The 18,314-nt window shown below is 38.7% G+C and overlaps 1 protein-coding gene across 3 annotated transcripts in view; it reads right to left on the reverse strand.

Annotated features, from left to right (window-relative positions):
* Positions 1 to 18,314, reverse strand: part of NSF (N-ethylmaleimide sensitive factor, vesicle fusing ATPase) — a 166,303-nt gene that overhangs the window by 16,000 nt on the left and 131,989 nt on the right. For all 3 annotated transcript variants that reach the window (XM_032163943.2, XM_032163941.2, XM_032163942.2), the window contains exons 16-17: positions 15,598 to 15,664; positions 13,280 to 13,359 (exon numbers count right to left, since the gene is read on the reverse strand). In XM_032163943.2, coding sequence (XP_032019834.1) covers positions 13,280 to 13,359; positions 15,598 to 15,664 — 147 coding nt within the window. The remainder of the gene's footprint in view (positions 1 to 13,279; positions 13,360 to 15,597; positions 15,665 to 18,314) is intronic.

Raw genomic sequence — 18,314 nt, forward strand, 5'->3', positions numbered from 1 at the left:
GGATCACGAGGTCAGGAGTTGGAGACTAGCCTGACCAACATGGTGAAATGCTGTCTCTACTAAATTAGCCAGGCGTGGTGACACATGCCTGTAATCCCCGCTACTAAGGAGGCTGAGGCAGGAGAACACTCGAACCTGGGAGGCAGAGGTTGCAGTGAGCCGAGATGGCACCACTTACTCCAGCCTGGGTAACAAGAGCAAAACTTCATCTCAAAACAATAACAACAACAACAACAACCACCACCACCACCACCACCAAGTACTATTAACATCCCCTACAACTCTTGGTTTCCCCAAACCAAGGGAAAAGATCGACTACCATTAAAAGCAACCAGAGACAGTGAAGGCAGAGGAATGGGGCCTCTTTGCAGGCATTTCTGATTTCTCTTGTTTAAATGCCTGTAACTTTTTCTTTTCTTTTCTTTTTTTTGCAGTTAAATGTTTAAGCTGAATACCAAAGGAAGGATGTTTCAAATAAATCATGCCACAACTAGGCAGGCAACTATATTTAAACTCTCCATTAGATTTTACCCTGAAGCAAATTCTTAGTCTACTTCTTTGTAACCAAACTCACGGTGCTGCAAGCAGGACAGAAGACAGTAAGGGGGGAATTCATGATACAGATTGAATATGAAACGAGAAACTCAACCCTTAATAATTTAAAATACTATAGGCAAAAGCAGACTTCATGATATTAAAGGATATTTAATTCTAATTTGTGAAAAAGAACCGAATCATCAGATTTTACATTGGGAGCAGCTCTTAAAGATTTCCTCATCCCCCCAAACCCCCTCATTCTCTGTCTCATTTTGCAGATGAGAAACCTGGGGTGAGAGGTAAAGTGATCTGTCTGAGGCTCTCATGTCCAGTGAGGGAGCTGAAACTACAGTTCAGGCCTCATTGCTATTTTCACTATGCTTTGCTGTCCACTGTTTTTATTTGTGTAATTTTAAACTAGATTTGGGGTCCACTCTTGCCCCTGCCCCCGCAAGCCCCATATCAGCACTGGCTGATCTCTTAATTTGAGTCAGGGAGATTTATTACCTAGAAATAATGACCTCTGTGCTCTTAGGGGAAAAGATTAAATAAATTAAGAAGATACTGAGGCAGGCAGATCACCTATGGTCAGGATTTCAAGACCAGCCTGGCCAACATGGTAAACCCCATCTCTACTAAAAATACAAAAATTAGCTGGGCGTGGTGGTGCATGCCTGTAATCCCAGCTACTTGTGGGGCTGAGGTAGGAGAATCACTTGAACCCAGGAGGCGGAGGTTGCAGCGAGCCAAAATCGTGCCATTGCACCCCAGCCCAGGCAACAAGAGCAAAATTTGGTGTCAAAAAAAAAAAAAAAGATAAAGTTGCACCGACCATGCCATAGTATTCTTAATACCTTAAAGGAAGGGTTCTGTGCATGCTCTCTCATTAGAAACTTAACTAAGATGACCACACATTAATCAGCAAATTCAAAGTCCCCACTCGTATATCCACAGTAGATTTTCCCTACCTATCTCAGCTTTTAGCTTGATATACCCTAAATTGATCCCTGTGTTCTAATCAGGTCAATATTCTCCTTTCTAATTTTTTACCTCTGTGATTTTTATCCATAGCATTTCTGTTTATTAAAATGCTTTCTCCAGTTTTCTGCCAATTTGCAATTGTCTCTTATGTTCACAATGTTTCCAAATTTGCCTTCTCACCATACCCTGCCCTCATTTAACCCTACAGAGCCCACTTTGCTCCTTTAGGCCCCAACCTTCCAGAACATGAATTCACTATGTCCAATAATAATGCCTTACTTATCTGGAGGCCAATCTGCTAAACAATTTCAATTATCCAGAGCACAGCCAAGAACCATAAATAAGCAAAAATCCTCTCACTCTTAGTACTGAAAAAACAATGTGAGGTTCAAGTAACTTTAAAACTCATAGGCAAGGACAACTTACCCACTAGACACAGTGCCCACAGCCTATGAAACTTTGAGGAACCCATGAAAGTATTATTCTAATTTCTTTTAAAATCAGGCCAGGCCTGTAATCCCAGCACTTTGGGAGGCTGAGGAGGGCGGATCACTTGAGGCCAGGAGTTTGAGACCAGTCTGGCCAATATGGTGAAACCTCATCTCTGCTAAAAATACAAAAAATTATCTGGGTGTGGTGGTGTGCACCTGTAGTCCCAGCTACTTGGGAGGCTGAGGCATGAGAATTGCTTGAACCTGGAAGGCAGAGGTTGCAGTGAGCTGAGATCACGCCACTGCACTCCAGGAAAAAAAAAAATCAGAAAAAAAACTTTTTGGTGGAAGAAAATATTAATATAGTAATATATTCAGCTTTGTACCAACAGGTGGAAAATGTAATTTTTTTTTTTTTAGTAGAGGAAGGGCCCACAGGAGTCAAAATGGGACCTTGCTCTCTGGAAGGCCTCTCCGGCTCTCACTGCAGCCCAGTTTTATGTTTTTGTGTTTTTTTTCGAGACAAGGTCTCACTCTGGTTGCCCAGGCTGGAGTGCAGTGGCATGATCTCCACTCACTGCAGCCTCGACCTCCTGGGCTCAGGTGATTCTCCCACTTCAGCCTCCCGAGTAGCTGGGATTACAGGTGTGCACCACCATGCCTGGCTTTTTTTTTTTTTTTTTTTGAGACAGAGTCTCGCTCTGTTGCCCAGGCTGGAGTGCAGTGGCGCGATCTCGGCTTGCTGCAACCTCCACCTCTCTCCCAGGTTCAAGCGATTCTCTTGCCTCAGCCTCCTGAGTAGCTGGGACTACAGACGCCTGTCACCACGCCTGGCTAATTTTTCTATTTTTAGTAGAAACAGGCTTTCACCATGTTGGCCAAGCTGGTCTCGAACTCCTGACCTTGAATGATCCACCCACCTTGACCTCCCAAAGTGCTGAGATTACAGGCGTGAGCCACCGTGCCTGCCCTTTTTTGTATTTTTAGTAGAGACGGGGTTTTGCCATATTGCCCAGGTTGGTCTAGAAGTCCTGGACTCAAGCGATCCTCCTGCTTTGGCCTCCCAAAGTGCTGGGATTATAGGTGTGAGCCACTGCGCCCGACCACAGCTTAGTTCTCTTACTGTATGAACAGCTCATGAATCCTGGTGGTTGCCTGCCTTAATTTATAGCAGATGAAAGCAGCACACTGGAAAAAGGAGTCATCAGAGGCAGGCCAGCTGACACAACTCACTTGGATTCTGCAAGTAACAGCTGATAGCAAAACCACTAAAAAAAGAAAAGGTACAAAAAACTCAACAAACAGGGCACACTGTATCTACCTAACAGGCACCAGGACAGAATCCTGTATATTCCAGCAGTTCCTGCTGAGTCCCACTCATGAAAATACTGACCCATCAATTATGGTTTGTTATGATGGTCCTTATTCATTAACATAGAGTTTATTATACTTTGCTTCAGACACTAAGAATGTATGTAGCAATTTTTTTCCTCTTAAAAATGGCTAAAGTATAATAATTGATATTTAAAGAGGTTAAGCTTCAGTCATTTAGAAAAAATGAAGCCTATAATTTCTTATGAATTCCTATTCTTCCCTCCAGTGAAACTATGCCATATGAAGCCTAAGATAAGTACACAGAACATATCCTCAAATTCTCAAGTATCATTTTGTACGTTAATTAAAAAAATTTAGGCTGGGTGTAGTGGCTCACACCTGTAATCCCAGCACTCTGGGAAGCTGAGGTGGGTGGACTGCCTGAGCCGAGGAGTTTGAGACCAGCCTGGGTAACATGGCAAAACCCTGTCTATACAAAAAATATAAAGATTAGTCAGGTGTGGTGGTGTGCACCTGTTGTCCCAGCTACTCCAGGTGCTGAGGCGGGAGGATCAACTGAGCCCAGGAGGTAAAGGCTGCAGTGATTGAGACTGCGTCACTGCACTCCACCCTGGGCAACAGAGCAAGACCCTATCTTAATAATAATAATAATAATAATAATAATAATAATAATAATAATAATAATATGGCCAGGCGCGGTGGCTCACACTTGTAATCCCAGCACTTTGGGAGGCCGAGGCGGGTGGATCACAAGGTCAGGAGATCGAGACCACGGTGAAACCCCGTCTCTACTAAAAATACAAAAAAATTAGCCGGGCATGGTGGCGGGCACCTGTAGTCCCAGCTACTCGGAAATGCTGAGGCAGGAGAATGGCGTGAACCCAGGAGGCGGAGCTTGCAGTGAGCCGAGATTGCGCCACTGCACTCTAGCCTGGACGACAGAGCGAGACTCTGTCTCAAAAAAAAAAAAATAATAATAATAATATGCTAATTTTGGCATAGGTAAATCCTTCACCTTCTCTCTCCATTGCTGCAGTGCTTGAATTCCTTAGCATGGCACAATGGCTCTGACTAAATCTCCCTTTTAGTCATCTTTCAAGACCAGGATCAAGAACTACCATTTGTGAATGACTTGCACATCTTCTCAGGTAAAATGGACCACACTTTCCTTTATGTTCCACTGGAACCATGTAACATATAAAACCTAACTATATGCATCATGTTTTCACATCTTTCTCCCACACTGGATTGTGACAGGGACACCAGTTAGCTTCTGCATGGATCAGAAAACACACACACACACACACACACACACACACACACACACACACACACACCCTAGGTGAACAAATTAGAAAAAAGCAATCATTTGGGTGAGTGCGGCCACCCTTGCTTCCTTCCCCAAGCCTCAGCACCTCGTATGAGCCAAAAGCCACCCCCTTCCTCTTGTTCAGGGCTAGGGTTGCTAGAGAAAGACCTGAGTGTAAGTCTGACCAAAATATGGGATACGCTGATGCTAAAAAATTATGTGATGTTTTTCTGAAATTTAAATTTAACTAAGTATCCTATATTCCTATCTGCTAAATCTGGTAACCTTACTCAGGGCAGATTCAGTCCCAAACCAGGGTGGACTCCTTGGTGGGCAGCATGTGGGCTGGATGTTAACCCTCATTTGCTACTTGTCCTGTGCCCACCTTGTGCACAAACTTCACAATTGAACAGTGTTCTTGGACTATGAGCCATCTGAGGGCAGGTACAATGTCTTATTCATCTTTTTATCTCTATACTGAGAAGGATTTCTTAAATGTACATCCTAATAAAAGCAGATGTTCCTTAAAGAAATGTTTTAGACTTCCATGTCAAAAGAAATATTTTTGGTGAAAAAGAAACTTCCGATCTCCTTTCAATGAAGCTTAAGACAACCGTTACCATCTATCTTGGTCAACTTTAGTCATACTGGCATTCAACCATCGTAAGTTTAGATGGGGAGCACAGCACTGAGCCAAGTGCCAGGTGGGTTTCCCAGGACAACTGTGAGAGTTAGGAGGCACTTGCATACTTTTACTCCAAAACCCACAGCATATTTCAGATATTCAATTAAATCTTAAGTCATAAAAAGAACAAGGTTAAAAATATATTATACATAGACAAGCTTAGATACAAAGGTAGTCTCATTTAACCCTAGTGGTTAACAGCAAATTATTAGTACCAAAGCAATGGAATTAAGGAATTTTGACAGTTACACTGCTAAGTTAAAAATAATTGCATACACATTTTTTATTTTTTCCTGATTATCAAAGTAACATACGCATATTGTAGAAAATCTGTAAAGTACAGGAAACAATAAAGCAAAATAAAAAAGAAATCACCTATAATCCTACCATCCAAGATTAACAGGGTAAGGAGTAGAGGGAGGGCCAGGGCTTCCGGCCATTGTGAGATCCCCAAGGACACAGGAAATCTCCAAAGATCTGCATTCTTGCTTCTGGGACAGAAAGGTAGGAAAGAAACTGTGAAGCACCACTTTGTTGCACCATGAGTTAGGAGAAAAGGGGAACTTCGGCCACAAGCAACAGGTGGTGGCAGGGAAAGGAAGCAGATGGGCCAGTCCCTGGAGGCTGAGGACAAGTGTGACCTGGTGGTGGCCTACTGATCTTGGCAATTCCTGTCTCCACTTCCTACTTCTTTTTACAACAGGAGTCCCTAATCCCCAGACCAGAGTATTTGTCTTAGGATGTAGGAAGCTTCTAAATTTCAGTGAATGAGAGATGGGGAAGCAGGTTTCTTTTCCCAGTACTGCAAATGAGGGAAGTTGGGTTTGGGCATTCCAAAGTGGGAGCTCTGAACTCACTTCCTATGGAAACTTCCTCTATATAGCAGTTATTATACGTTCTTCAGTTTTCCTATCTTACAAGCTGAAAAGGTTCTGTGGACTATCCAAAGGCAATTCTTCTTTTGAGACAGAGTCTCTCACTCCATCCACCCAGGATGGAGTGCAGTGGTACAATCTCAGCTCACTGCAAACTCCGCCTCCCGGGTTCAAGCAATTCTCCTGCCTCAGCTTCCCGAGTAGCTGGGATTACAGGTGCACACCACCACGTCCAGCTAATTTTTATATTTTTAGTAGAGATCAGGTTTCACTATGTTGGCCAGGCTGGTTTCGAACTCCTGACCTCAAATGATCCACCCGTCTCAGCCTCCCAAAGTGCTGGGATTACAGGCATGAGCCACTGTGCCTGGACAGCTCATGTAGTCCACCAGTTTACAAAGGGCTTCACTACACATTATCTTAGTTGACCCTCAACAGAGTAGGTAACACATGAGGAATTATCTCTATTTTACAGATGAAGAAATAGACACCAAGAAGTTAAGGACGTTCAAGGCTATAATGCCAGATGATATCTGAGCTAAGACTTAGGTTTCCTTTTTTTTTTTTTTAAACCTCAAGTTCAATACAAAGAGTAAGTTCTACAGAAAGGGTGCTCTTAACTAGAGTCATGGCACCCATGGAATACTACGACGCTATAATCCACACCTTTCAAAAGCTAATGTAATGCCACAGTAACTTATTTAAGGCAATGGAGCTGGAAGAATACGTTCTAGCAATGAAAAAATATTTCATCTCAACACTATTAGCATTTCTCTGATGATTAAAATTTAGATATTTAATTTTGAGTTATCAGAAAATGGCATATATATCTTATAATTTATTCTGGTATTAATATCTACTATAGATGTGCTCTACCAAAACCAAAACAAAACCCTATTTTGAAAATTTGATTTTATTCAGCAGATATCTGTAGCAATGTTTTATAAAATAATTTATTCCACTGTTTTTTGTTGTTGTTTTGTTTTGTTTTTAGAGACAGAGTCTTGCTCTATCACCCAGGCTAGAGTGTGGTGGTGGGAATCAGCTTACTACGGTCTTGAACTCATGGGCTCAAGTGATCCTCCTGCCTCAGCCTCCCGAATAGCTGGGTCTACGGATGCTCACCACCACATTCGACTAACTTTTTTTGTAAAGACTGGTCTCACTATGTTGCCTAGGCTGGTCTCGAACTCCTGGCCTTAAGCAATCTTCCTGCCTTGGCCTCCCAAAGTGCTAGGATTACAGGCGTGAGCCACAATGTCTGGCCTGTTTCACTGTTTTTGATACATTTGAAATTAATCTACATATATATGTACTATATATATATATATATATATATGTTCTTTAATAACATATATCTGTGTAGTCCACAGGTTTACAAAGGGCTTCACTAAGCATTATCTTAGTTGATCACTATACATTCACTATACATTATCTTTCTGTCCAGAAAACAAGAACACAGATCTTTGGAGATTTCCTTTTGTCCTCAGAGATATGTATATATACACATACACATGTTCAATTTACAAAGGACTTTCCAAGAAAATCTACTATACTAAGCAAAGTATACCGAAAGAGAATATTATAAATATAGTAGCTATCTAATGTCACTGACTTAACAAGCAGGCCACTAAACTGTCAAGCATCATTTTTTTTTTTTTAAATAAAAGAAATGAAGCCCAATGCAAAAGTCACCACATCAGTGGATTAAAATTAATGTGTCTGGCAAAATGACTCAGCCTCTTTCCTAAAGTGGTTATATATCTTATTGAGTCATATCATAGTCATTAGCCAGAGTTAATTTTGAACAAATAGATGGAGAGATACTCATGTTTAGGCCTGCATGATTTGGAGTCTCTTCCATTATCTGCTTATTTCACTAAAGCAACCCAAAGCCTAAAGAGTTGCTTAATATTATCAAGATACCAAGATGTGCTAATAACCATATCTGAAGTAAGACTGCTAAGGTGTCATTTAAGGACTACATGAAAGCAATGTTGTCTAGAGACTGCTGATGTTAAAAACAAAACTCATGCAGAAACAAGTGTGTCTACCCAAGTCCCCATCCTGAGAATGCTGACAGTTTCTTATTGGTTCACACCTTAGGTCCTCCAAGCTTTAAGCTGTATTTCTCTCTTATTAGGTAATATTCCTAGGTGTCAGAGCAGCGAGGAAATTACTATTCTCAACAACATCATAAAATTTAGCCAAAACACTAACAACTGTTAGGTCTGAGTTCTACTTCAGTAATACTGCTATGACATTGGAGTGGTAATTCTTTTGTAAAAGTTTAAAGTTTCCAAAGAGTTTTCCAATTGTTGAGCTTCAAATAAATTATACCTGGACTAATATATCAATTCCTGCCAGCTGTTAGGAAGGCTAGAGCCCTGGCCAGTTGTGAGTGGCCTCATCCACTTACCCAAGTGTATCATCAGATGTTATCATTTTGTATGCACCATGATCTAAAAAGGTTGGGAAGCACTGAACTGAGGAAGGATTGCTCCTCCATAAATTACCAGGCTACCCTGTTACATACAGATGAGGTTTTCCAATTTGATGCACAAAAGTGTCAAATAAACCCAGCACTAAACAGTGAGGTTAATGGGCTTAACTACTCTCACACTTGTTGAGGAAACTGGGAAATCATGTCATTTTACAGCCCAAGGAGTTCCTTTTCAGACACTCTGTCTCCTAAAAAGAAAAAAAAAGAAGGTGGCAGAAGAGATCTATGAGGAAAAATCAAGCCACTGGTCCTGCAGGCTGCAGGAAGAGTTACCTGGCCTTACCACTCACTACTGCTTCCTCCTTGACATTAAGACCAAGGCTTTCATCTTCCTGATCTTGAAAAGCACATTCCCCTCAACTTCCATAAATCTGCAAAACTTGAAAAGAGCCCCAGTGTCATCAAGTAAAAGAGACGGCATTAGGAATCTCACTGGAAGGAGGGGTGTCTTCAAGCCTCTCACTGCTAAGCCGGACATTTCCTAACACTGGACAAATTGTACGTCCAGCTCAGGGAGGGTGAACTGCAGTGGTCTTTTACCCTCCAAGCCAATTGTTAGCTTTTCACAGGAATCAGCAGGGAAGCACATGTGAAATCTCTGTGTGACGGTGAGCACCCCCATGCCTTGTGTGACTCTGCATGTAGATGAAGCAGGCTGGGAGCTTTCTTAGCTGCTGCTGCTGAGTTCTCAGAGAAGCCCTTTTCTCCGGCTTGGCTCCCTGCTGGGACAGCCCTTTTCAATTTTTCTATCCCCTCTCGATCTCTTCTCCTGCAGAACACAGGGAAACTTGATTGAAATAAAGACCTAGGGAACATGTTTTATTTTCTCCTGTTCAATCCATTTTAGAAAAGCTTTTAATTGGTTTTAAAAAGATGCTAAACAAAATGTGATGATGTTTTTCAGTCTTCACGAACTAAAGATACCACTTTTTATACTTTCAAAGGGCTAATAAATCAATCATGAAATTAACTCTGCAGCTAAATTTAAAGCAAATCCACTGAATACCAGGTTCATTAAAAATCTATGCATTTACTTAGAAAAATTTAAAATTCAAAGAAAATTATCCTAGTAACTGAAATCTGACTTGAATTTTTAGTTCTACACTGAAAATCCAAGACCAAGGCAATCACAAAGGGAAAAAAGGAGGGCTTGGGAACCCGTTTTAATAAGCCAATTTACAAGAAGGGAGGGGGTGGTGGGGGAGGGGTGGAAGGAGAAAAGAGAATATCTGGATACATAACAACATAGTGCCCCTGAAGGGATTCTTTTATTTGAGCATGTGCACACATGCACACACAATTTTTCTGTGTGAAAGCTGGAAATACAACAAATGCAAAATTGAGGATTCTGTGACTGATATGATTACTGTATTGTATATAAGTATAGTTCCTCCTTTTAAAGAAAAATGCTCACAACTTTTGTTTTCTTACCAGTAATATTTTTCTATCACTCTATGCATTTCTACAATATTTAGCTGAATATATCTTTAATATTTAATTAAAAACATCTGAAAAAACTATATGCTAATGGTTTGAGAAAGTGAATGCTTCCATTTTACAATGACTAATATTCTTAACACTTGGATCAGCCTGAAAATTTCCCCTTATTTTCTTGAGAGAATATAAACATTTTAAAAAGCAAGGTGGTATGATAAAGCACATTTTTATTTTGTTAAATACATGCCAACTAGAAATACTACAAATACTAATTTATCCTGTCACTGATTCATGTATACTGCAGGTAATCTGGCAGTCCAGGTCAGAGTCACCAAATTCAGATTAATGACCAGATGGTATTCCCTTCAGAGAGAACCCCTGCCATTTCCAATCACTAAGGCAACCACATTTCTTACTTCTTACATATTTCTATATTCTTCCTCTTCAGTCCTTAGATAAATTCATTCCATGTTCTTTTTAAATGATCCAATTCCTCTTTCTCCCAAGCTGGGCCATGTACCTTGGATGCTCACCCCTCACTTCTAACTCTATGTCTCCTTTCATCATTTAAGTAGCTTCTAAACCACTTCTAAAAAATGTAATCACTTGAGATATGGGTCACAGAGCACAGTTTACCCATTTAAGTGTACAATTCAGTATTTTAGTATATTCACAGATATCTACAACACCACCAAAATCAATTTTAGAGCATTTCTATCACTCCAAAAAGAAACCCCATACCCATTAGCAGTGACCTCTCATTCTTCTCATTCTCCCCTCCCAGCCCTAGGCCATCCCAAATATACTTTCTGTCTTTATAGATCTGCCAATCCTGGACATTTCACATAACTGGAATCATCCAATATGTGGTCTTTTTGACTGGTTCCTTTTGCTTGCATGTTTTCAAAGTTCATTCATGTTGTAGTATGTAATGGTACTACTTTTTTTTATTGCTGAGTAATATTCCATTATATGGATATACCAGATTTTATCAGATAAATGTTTAGTTATGAATAATGCTGCTATGAATACTCACATACAAGCTTTCATGTGGACATGTTTTCATTGCTTGTAGGTGTATACTTAGTGGAATAGCTGGGTTATATGGTAACTCTATGCTTAACCTCTTGAGGAACATCCTTACCGGCAGTGCATCCAGGTTCCAGTTTCTCCACATCTTCGCCAGCACTTGTCATTATCTGACTTTTTGATGATAGCCATTCTAGCAGGTATGCAATGAGTGGTATCTCACTATTGGTTCTGACTTGCATTTCTCTGATGACTAATTATGTTGAGTACCCTCTTCTTATACTTATTGGCCATTTGAACTTTACTTATTTTTGAATGTTTTCACTCTTATCATACCCTGTCCAAATATAAACTCCAGCAATATGAAAACACTTAAGCCCACGAAAATGAAAAGACACTGAAAAAATTTTTTTTGTTGATAAGGTATTTGTGAAGCACGTATGTATAAACCTCTATGCCACTGGCTGTGAGATTTAAAAGCATAAGATAATGTTCCTTCCCTCAAAAATCTTACAATAAGTTTTACAACACAGAAACAATTATTCTTAAATCTTAGTGTGGCAGATCATTCGTTAATAGTTTGTTTATTTCTGTTAGTATCTACTTTGGATCACAAATGCTTCTCAGCCAAGGGGGTGTACCTCTGTTTAAATCAATGTGTATAGTATTCAACAATGTAAAGAACAAGAAGTATAAGATAGCACTGAAGTTAATCTTCCTTCTCCCAAGAGTGACTTTTAGCATAAATCATTTTCAGCTAAAGAAGAAGAAATATTTTAAGAAATAAATTTAAATGCCTAGAAAAAGTCCCACATTCTAAGTTTTTAAAATTAATGTGCTGATATAATAAAGTTTTTTTGTGTGTGCATAATATATGTAGATGTTGGGGGGTAATTATTTCTGCTTCAGCAACTTCAGATATATATGTTTACTTATTTATGAAAATATTGGAGGAATCATGATATATGTAGATATTGGGGGGTAATTATTTCTGTTTCAGCAACTTTAGATATATATGTTTACTTATTTATGAAAATATTGCAGGAATCAGAGAAAGGGAAAATACACTCACCTCTCTAACTTCACCCTTAGTATAAGCTAAGACTCCAATTACTAGGAATGATGGTTTATGAAAAGCTGATTTAAAAATCCTTCCACAGTACATATATGTTGCAAATTTTCAAGATTGTTACAGGTTATGTTTCTTTTCATTATTTTAAAAGTTAAAAAAACTCTAGAAAAACCAAGGCAAGTCATTTACTTTTAAGTGCAAAATACACGCACATATATAACTGTTAAATTAAAAATTAGATTCACCAGTTTAAGAGTAAATATTTTCCTTACAGATTAGTTTCTATCTCTAACTTTAAATATGAGATTCTCATACAGACATTAAGATGCTTTTCAAGTCAGTGCTTAACTGCTTTGTACCTGCCTTTGATTGGCATTTTTCAAGGTTACAGCATGCAGAATCAATCAAGAGAACTCATGTCTTGTGACACAGCCAAACATGCTCTGGCAGCCTCTACATAATTAACATATTTAACCAACCTTCATAGGCTGGTTTTAAGTTTGTTAACCTACCAAAATCACAAGTCTCTAATAGCCACATCAATAAAAACGCAACCACAGGAATCAAGATCCTGGCTATAAATTCACTCCTCAAAAGTGCCACATGACCCAAGAAAAATAACTCAAGATCATCTGTTAAAAATAGTCTTTTTTTAACTGCCCAAAGAAAATAAACTTAAATATCCCCATAAACAAATTTTTAGGAAAACCCACGAAATTATAAATGAAACATATGGGAACATATTCAATGCCTTCTCTATTAATATCATAATCTCCCTTGGGAGTTGGAGGTAGTAGGGATATGTAATATGGTGGAAAACTTACAAAACAACAAAATACAATGCTAACTGTTGTATTCCACACAGAAACTGTGGGATTTTGATTTCTTCAGAAAAGGAATGGAAAAATTCTGCTGAGAAAACAATTTACCTTAAGCAGAAGTCAAGACCAGATGACCTTTCAAAATCCTTTCAACAACAGAATTTTATGTTTATGATAATCTGCTTATTTAAAGATTGCATCATTATATGCAATTTACTGAAAAACTCTTTGTTAAAATATTCCTTATTAGTAGTAGTATTTTACCTGAGGAGGTGCCTTTTTCAGTAAAACGAGAAGAGCCTGTAATACAAGATTTGAAAATCGAGGGCCAATAGGGACATAATCTGGAAAAGAAACATTATTATGTTTAGGGATCTGATACACATGCACATATTCAAAACATTCAGTTTTTTTTTTTTGCATCAAAAGTAAACACAGTCCCTACATAAGCAGAATATGTATAGAATAAGAAAAAAAATTTTTTAAAGAGTAAACAGTTTTGAATAACAGTCATACAACTATTTATAATAAGAAAAAATATCTCTAATAACCTAAATGCTTAAAATATAAGAACTCTTATCTGTAACTTTTTTTTTGAGATAGGGTCTTGCTATGTTGCCCAGGCTTGTCTTGAACTCCTGGGCTCAAGCAACCCTCCTGCCTCAGCCTCCCAGGTAGCTGGGATTATAGGTTACCATAATCCCACTGTACTCGGCTCTATAAATTTTTTGAAAAAGCTTCTAAATATTCACTTTGAGTTCATGTAGATGTTTTTTCTGGGATTATTTTGGAAGGAAAAAAAAATTCCAGGTGTATTTACCAAGCATTTCTAAGAAGTTACTGCAAACCATGGCCATTCAGTACACTGATATTAAAACATGATGTTAGAAAATGGGCAAAGGGGAAAACAAGGAATTTCAATAAAATGGAAACAGTGGCAGAACCACTAAGATTGGCCCTCAGATGGTAAGGAACAGATAACTTTCTAAGAGAACATCCGACCTGTTAAACATTTACCAATAATTCAAGATTCAGTGTAAATGCCACCTGCTTAGCTTTCTCTGTGTACTGCACATGCACCCCTGCCCTGTGCTTAGAGCTACTCGCAGGCCTTCTGAGGTCAAAACTGATCCCTCCATTTTCAGACTATCCACCTGATGAGAACAGTGGGAGGGAAAATAAAAATAAAAAAATAAAAACCAGAATACTCAAAATACATGGCACATTCTATTTTGCGTTAACATTTGCCAACATATGTTATAAAGACAGGCAGCATCTTCTTTTTCTGAGACTCTAATACTTCTACCAGAGGAGGAAGGGCTCAGCAAGTGCTTACTGAATAAATGAGCAAGCATGCACAGATGATAACTATTCATACCAGCGAAATGTACTCAGAGGGCACACATTCCTGACATGGTAGTGTTGCTATGACCACACACCTCAATTGTGTTAAGATAAAGGAATTTACACAGAGCTATGAGTTTGTGCCTAAAAGCTTTTAAAGAAATCATCCCATAAATTGGGCTGAGATGTATCAAACCTAGCAGACCCAAAACCCACTATCAATTTATGCAGCCCTCACAGATATACCTGCTTTGCTTTATAACAGACACTGCCAAAACTTAAAAAAATAAATAACAGAGGACCAAAATCAGGTCTGAAAATCATGGGAAAAATGCAGTAAGAACAGTTAGCTTGAAATCACGACTACACCATTATGGACAGCTTAAAGAAGAAGGGATTATTCAGACACTGGGTAGTATTTTCAGATGTTATTAAGTCACCAGGTGGGTTTCTATTTCAATAGAGTGTATTACCCCTTCCTAAGCCATTGTTGTAATGAATTTATGTCAGACTGATTTAATTTTACAGTGAAATAAAATTAACAACTTTCTGGCCCTTCTTTGCAGTTTATTTCTTATGAGTTAAGTGCCAGGACCAAGTCTTTTTCATGTTTGTATCCTGTAGGAGTGCACTTCAACATAGGAGATATTTAATACATATTAAAAAAATTACTATAGAACACTTTTAACTTAACAAAATTTTTTCAAGATTTATTATCCCATTTTTGTCTTCACAATTACTCTGTGGGATAAGCAAGAGAGGGATTATAGTCTCGGTTTTGTAAGAGCAGAAACTGAGGTGCAGAGAGCTTACAACTTCTGCCCTTAGTGTTTTAGTGAATTTCAGGATTTCACTGTGATCCTAAACCCTTCTTTCATTAGTTCTGTCAAAGTTCACAAGTGAATTTCTGAGCTCAGAGGTCCTAAATAACAGATATACCCATCAATGAAAATTACTAGTCATTTACTATGGCAAGGGCACACTAGAAGATACAAAATGAGACGTGGGCCCTTACAAGAAAGCAGTTTATAATAGTGTTATAGTCACAGGGCATATTAAAATGAATACTATCATTGATGTCAGCTATTTAAAAGAGAATGTTATATTTCCTTGTAAGACAAAGAAAGGTATTTCTATTGCTTTACAGTTTATAAATACTTGTTAATTTTCTCTTGTAACTTTTGAGATATTAGCTGTAATGTGGCAAAGATAATACAACAACAGAAGTTAGGACTCACCAAGCAATCTCTCAATGTCATCCACAACCACACAACTGAGCTGGGATTTGTATGCATCATCAAAGATCTGAAAGAAAACAAAGTCATTTATTATCTCACTGTCCTCCATAGTTACGACAATTTCCAAGAAGTTTAGTTACTTCTCGAGCAATACTAAACAAAGCACAGGAAAACACCAACACTTCGGACTATAATAAATTAGAATTGACACACTGGATCACCGCTGAACAGAGAGCAGGCTAAGGCTGTTTTCAGCACTAACAGCTGTGTGTGTCACACCTGGGCAGGATGGGGACTAGCTGATCATTAATCAACTGACACATCCCATCACTTCTATCACACTGGTCTCTGGTATCTGTGTCAGGAGCAGGACTTTAGTGTAATGACTCAAGAGCTAGATGGAGCCACAAGAGATGTGTAAAATAAAACTAGATGTCATTTTATTATCTGTAAGAATTGTGGCTCTGTTAAGCAGAAGTAACACTGAAAGATCAGAATTCTGTCAGCTCAAATCAGACCATAATGGTAAAAGAGCTTACAAAAGAATTAAAGGTTGAGTATGAAGAATCAGATAGATGCACGTATAAAACCAGAAAAAACATAAGAATGCACTGTCTTAAGATGGTCAGGGAAATGAGAATGAAATTAAGCAGTGAAGGAACTGTTTTAGCCTGCCAAGGATGTGGTAATTTTCAAATCAGATAGAAGAATTAGCTTATCTGCAAACTGAATAGAAGTACTCAAGGCCTTGAGACTAGCCTTTTTGCAAATGAAGGTCCTATTCCATAGACAACAGGTGGGGCTCAGGAAATCTCATCGGTGTCATGAGTAAGAATTAGTTTCTGCATCCCAGCCCCATCTCTCTGGTTGGTAACCAACCTCAGTACACCAAGATAGTAAACCCGCACCAACATCTTGCTTGGAATGGCATATATTCCTTCCTGGGTATCTTTTAACCATTGAAGATTTATAACTAGGTACAGAAATAAAGTCAAACTCATGATATTAACCATTTTTCATGTTAGGTTTAAAAACAACCTGTGTATATTTGGTTTTTAAAGTATTCCTAACAATTAAGTTACCATAATAGAGTCTCACTGTGACCATCTTGATTCAGTTCCTTCCTTACATCTTTCCTGGCATAAATACTGACAATTTCTCCAGATATTTAATCAGGTCAACCCCTCTGGTGAAAACGTTTTCCTATGCACCATCCCTTTACCCCCTAATTACCCTCCCACACTCTGTCTAAACCCCATCTCTCCTTTCGTCCTAAGCTATCTGTCTCCCCACTGGACTGTGAGGTGGATAAAAGCTTTACTCTGTTCGTGTTATGTCTAGTGCCCAGCACAGAACAGAATTCAGTAATGATGTCTGCTCTATAGGTTCAATGGTTGAAACAACACAAGTTCCAGTTCCATCTTGCCATAAATCACTTGTCTTCTCCTTTGGCACAGGATTTTGCATATTATGTATATATATTATTGATTCATTGTACTATTTTTGTATTATACTAGATTGCAAGCCCTCAGATGGCAAGCACTGTCTTAATTACCTCTGTATCCTCATATCATTTAATATAATGCCTTATTAGAGAGTAACTAAGAAGTATTTACTAAAAGAATAAATTTACACATTTTAAATTCAAGTAGAAATATTAAGGGAGAAGTTGGAGATATCTGATTGAAGTCAGGGAATGGAAATCACTCTCAGGGCAGTGACTGCTGAAACCATGACAGAGGACGCCATCTTCAAGGAGAAATGGTAGAAGAAGAAGAAAAAAGGCCTAAGGATTGAGTCTTGGAGTGCTGCCTTATTCATTCACTCATTCAACAAATATTTTTGAATTCTTACTATGTACCAAGCATTAATGAAGGCACTGCAGAGAATAAATAAGACAAAAATGATCCTACTTTCACAAAAGTTAGAGTTGGGGAAGCAAGTCACATGTAATTATAACAAAGCATGACATTATTAGGCTAGGCGAAATACAAGATGATATGGGGGCACAGGGTAGGCAGTATTTCCCCAGTGCCTTGGAAGTCAGGCATAACTATGGGGCTTGCTTTGGTTAATGAAATATGAGGGGAAATATACCCCTTTCTGAAAGAAGCCCTAGGAGTCACTGCATGATTCACCATACTCCTTTCCCTGCCTTGGCTATCATGGAATCAGATGTAAGACGGGGCCTCTATTATCTATTAGCTTGAGTCTCTGAGAAAATATAATGAACAGAAATCACTGTCTGAGCCATGATGGAGACATAGTAGTGTGAATAAAAAATAAACTTTGTTGTGTTAAGCCACTGAGATTTTCGGGTTATTCTTTCATGCAGCATAACTCAGCCTATCTTGACTCTTAAATGGACTTAGGGAGTCAGGACAGTCTCTTAAATTTAGGAAGTGACACTTAACCTGAGACTTGAAGCATGAACAACAGTCAACCAATGGAAAGGTGGAAGAAAGTGTCCTAAGGAGAATATACTGAAAATTAGGAGACACAGAGATGTGAACATTCAGGAACACTGTAGGAACGGTCAGTAAGAATTAAAATAAAGTGGTATTGGTGTCAATGTCAGTGGAGTGGTAGGTGAGATGAATCAGAAGAGGTGATGAAGGAATTTGGACATAAAGAGTCTTACAAATTTCATGAGTTAAAATTTTATTGTAAAGGCAATAAAAAGCCACTAAAGGGTTATAAGCAATGGACTGACATGT

The sequence above is a fragment of the Hylobates moloch genome, unplaced genomic scaffold, assembly GCF_009828535.3.
Source record: "Hylobates moloch isolate HMO894 unplaced genomic scaffold, HMol_V3 SCAFFOLD_10, whole genome shotgun sequence".
NCBI lineage: Eukaryota > Metazoa > Chordata > Mammalia > Primates > Hylobatidae > Hylobates > Hylobates moloch.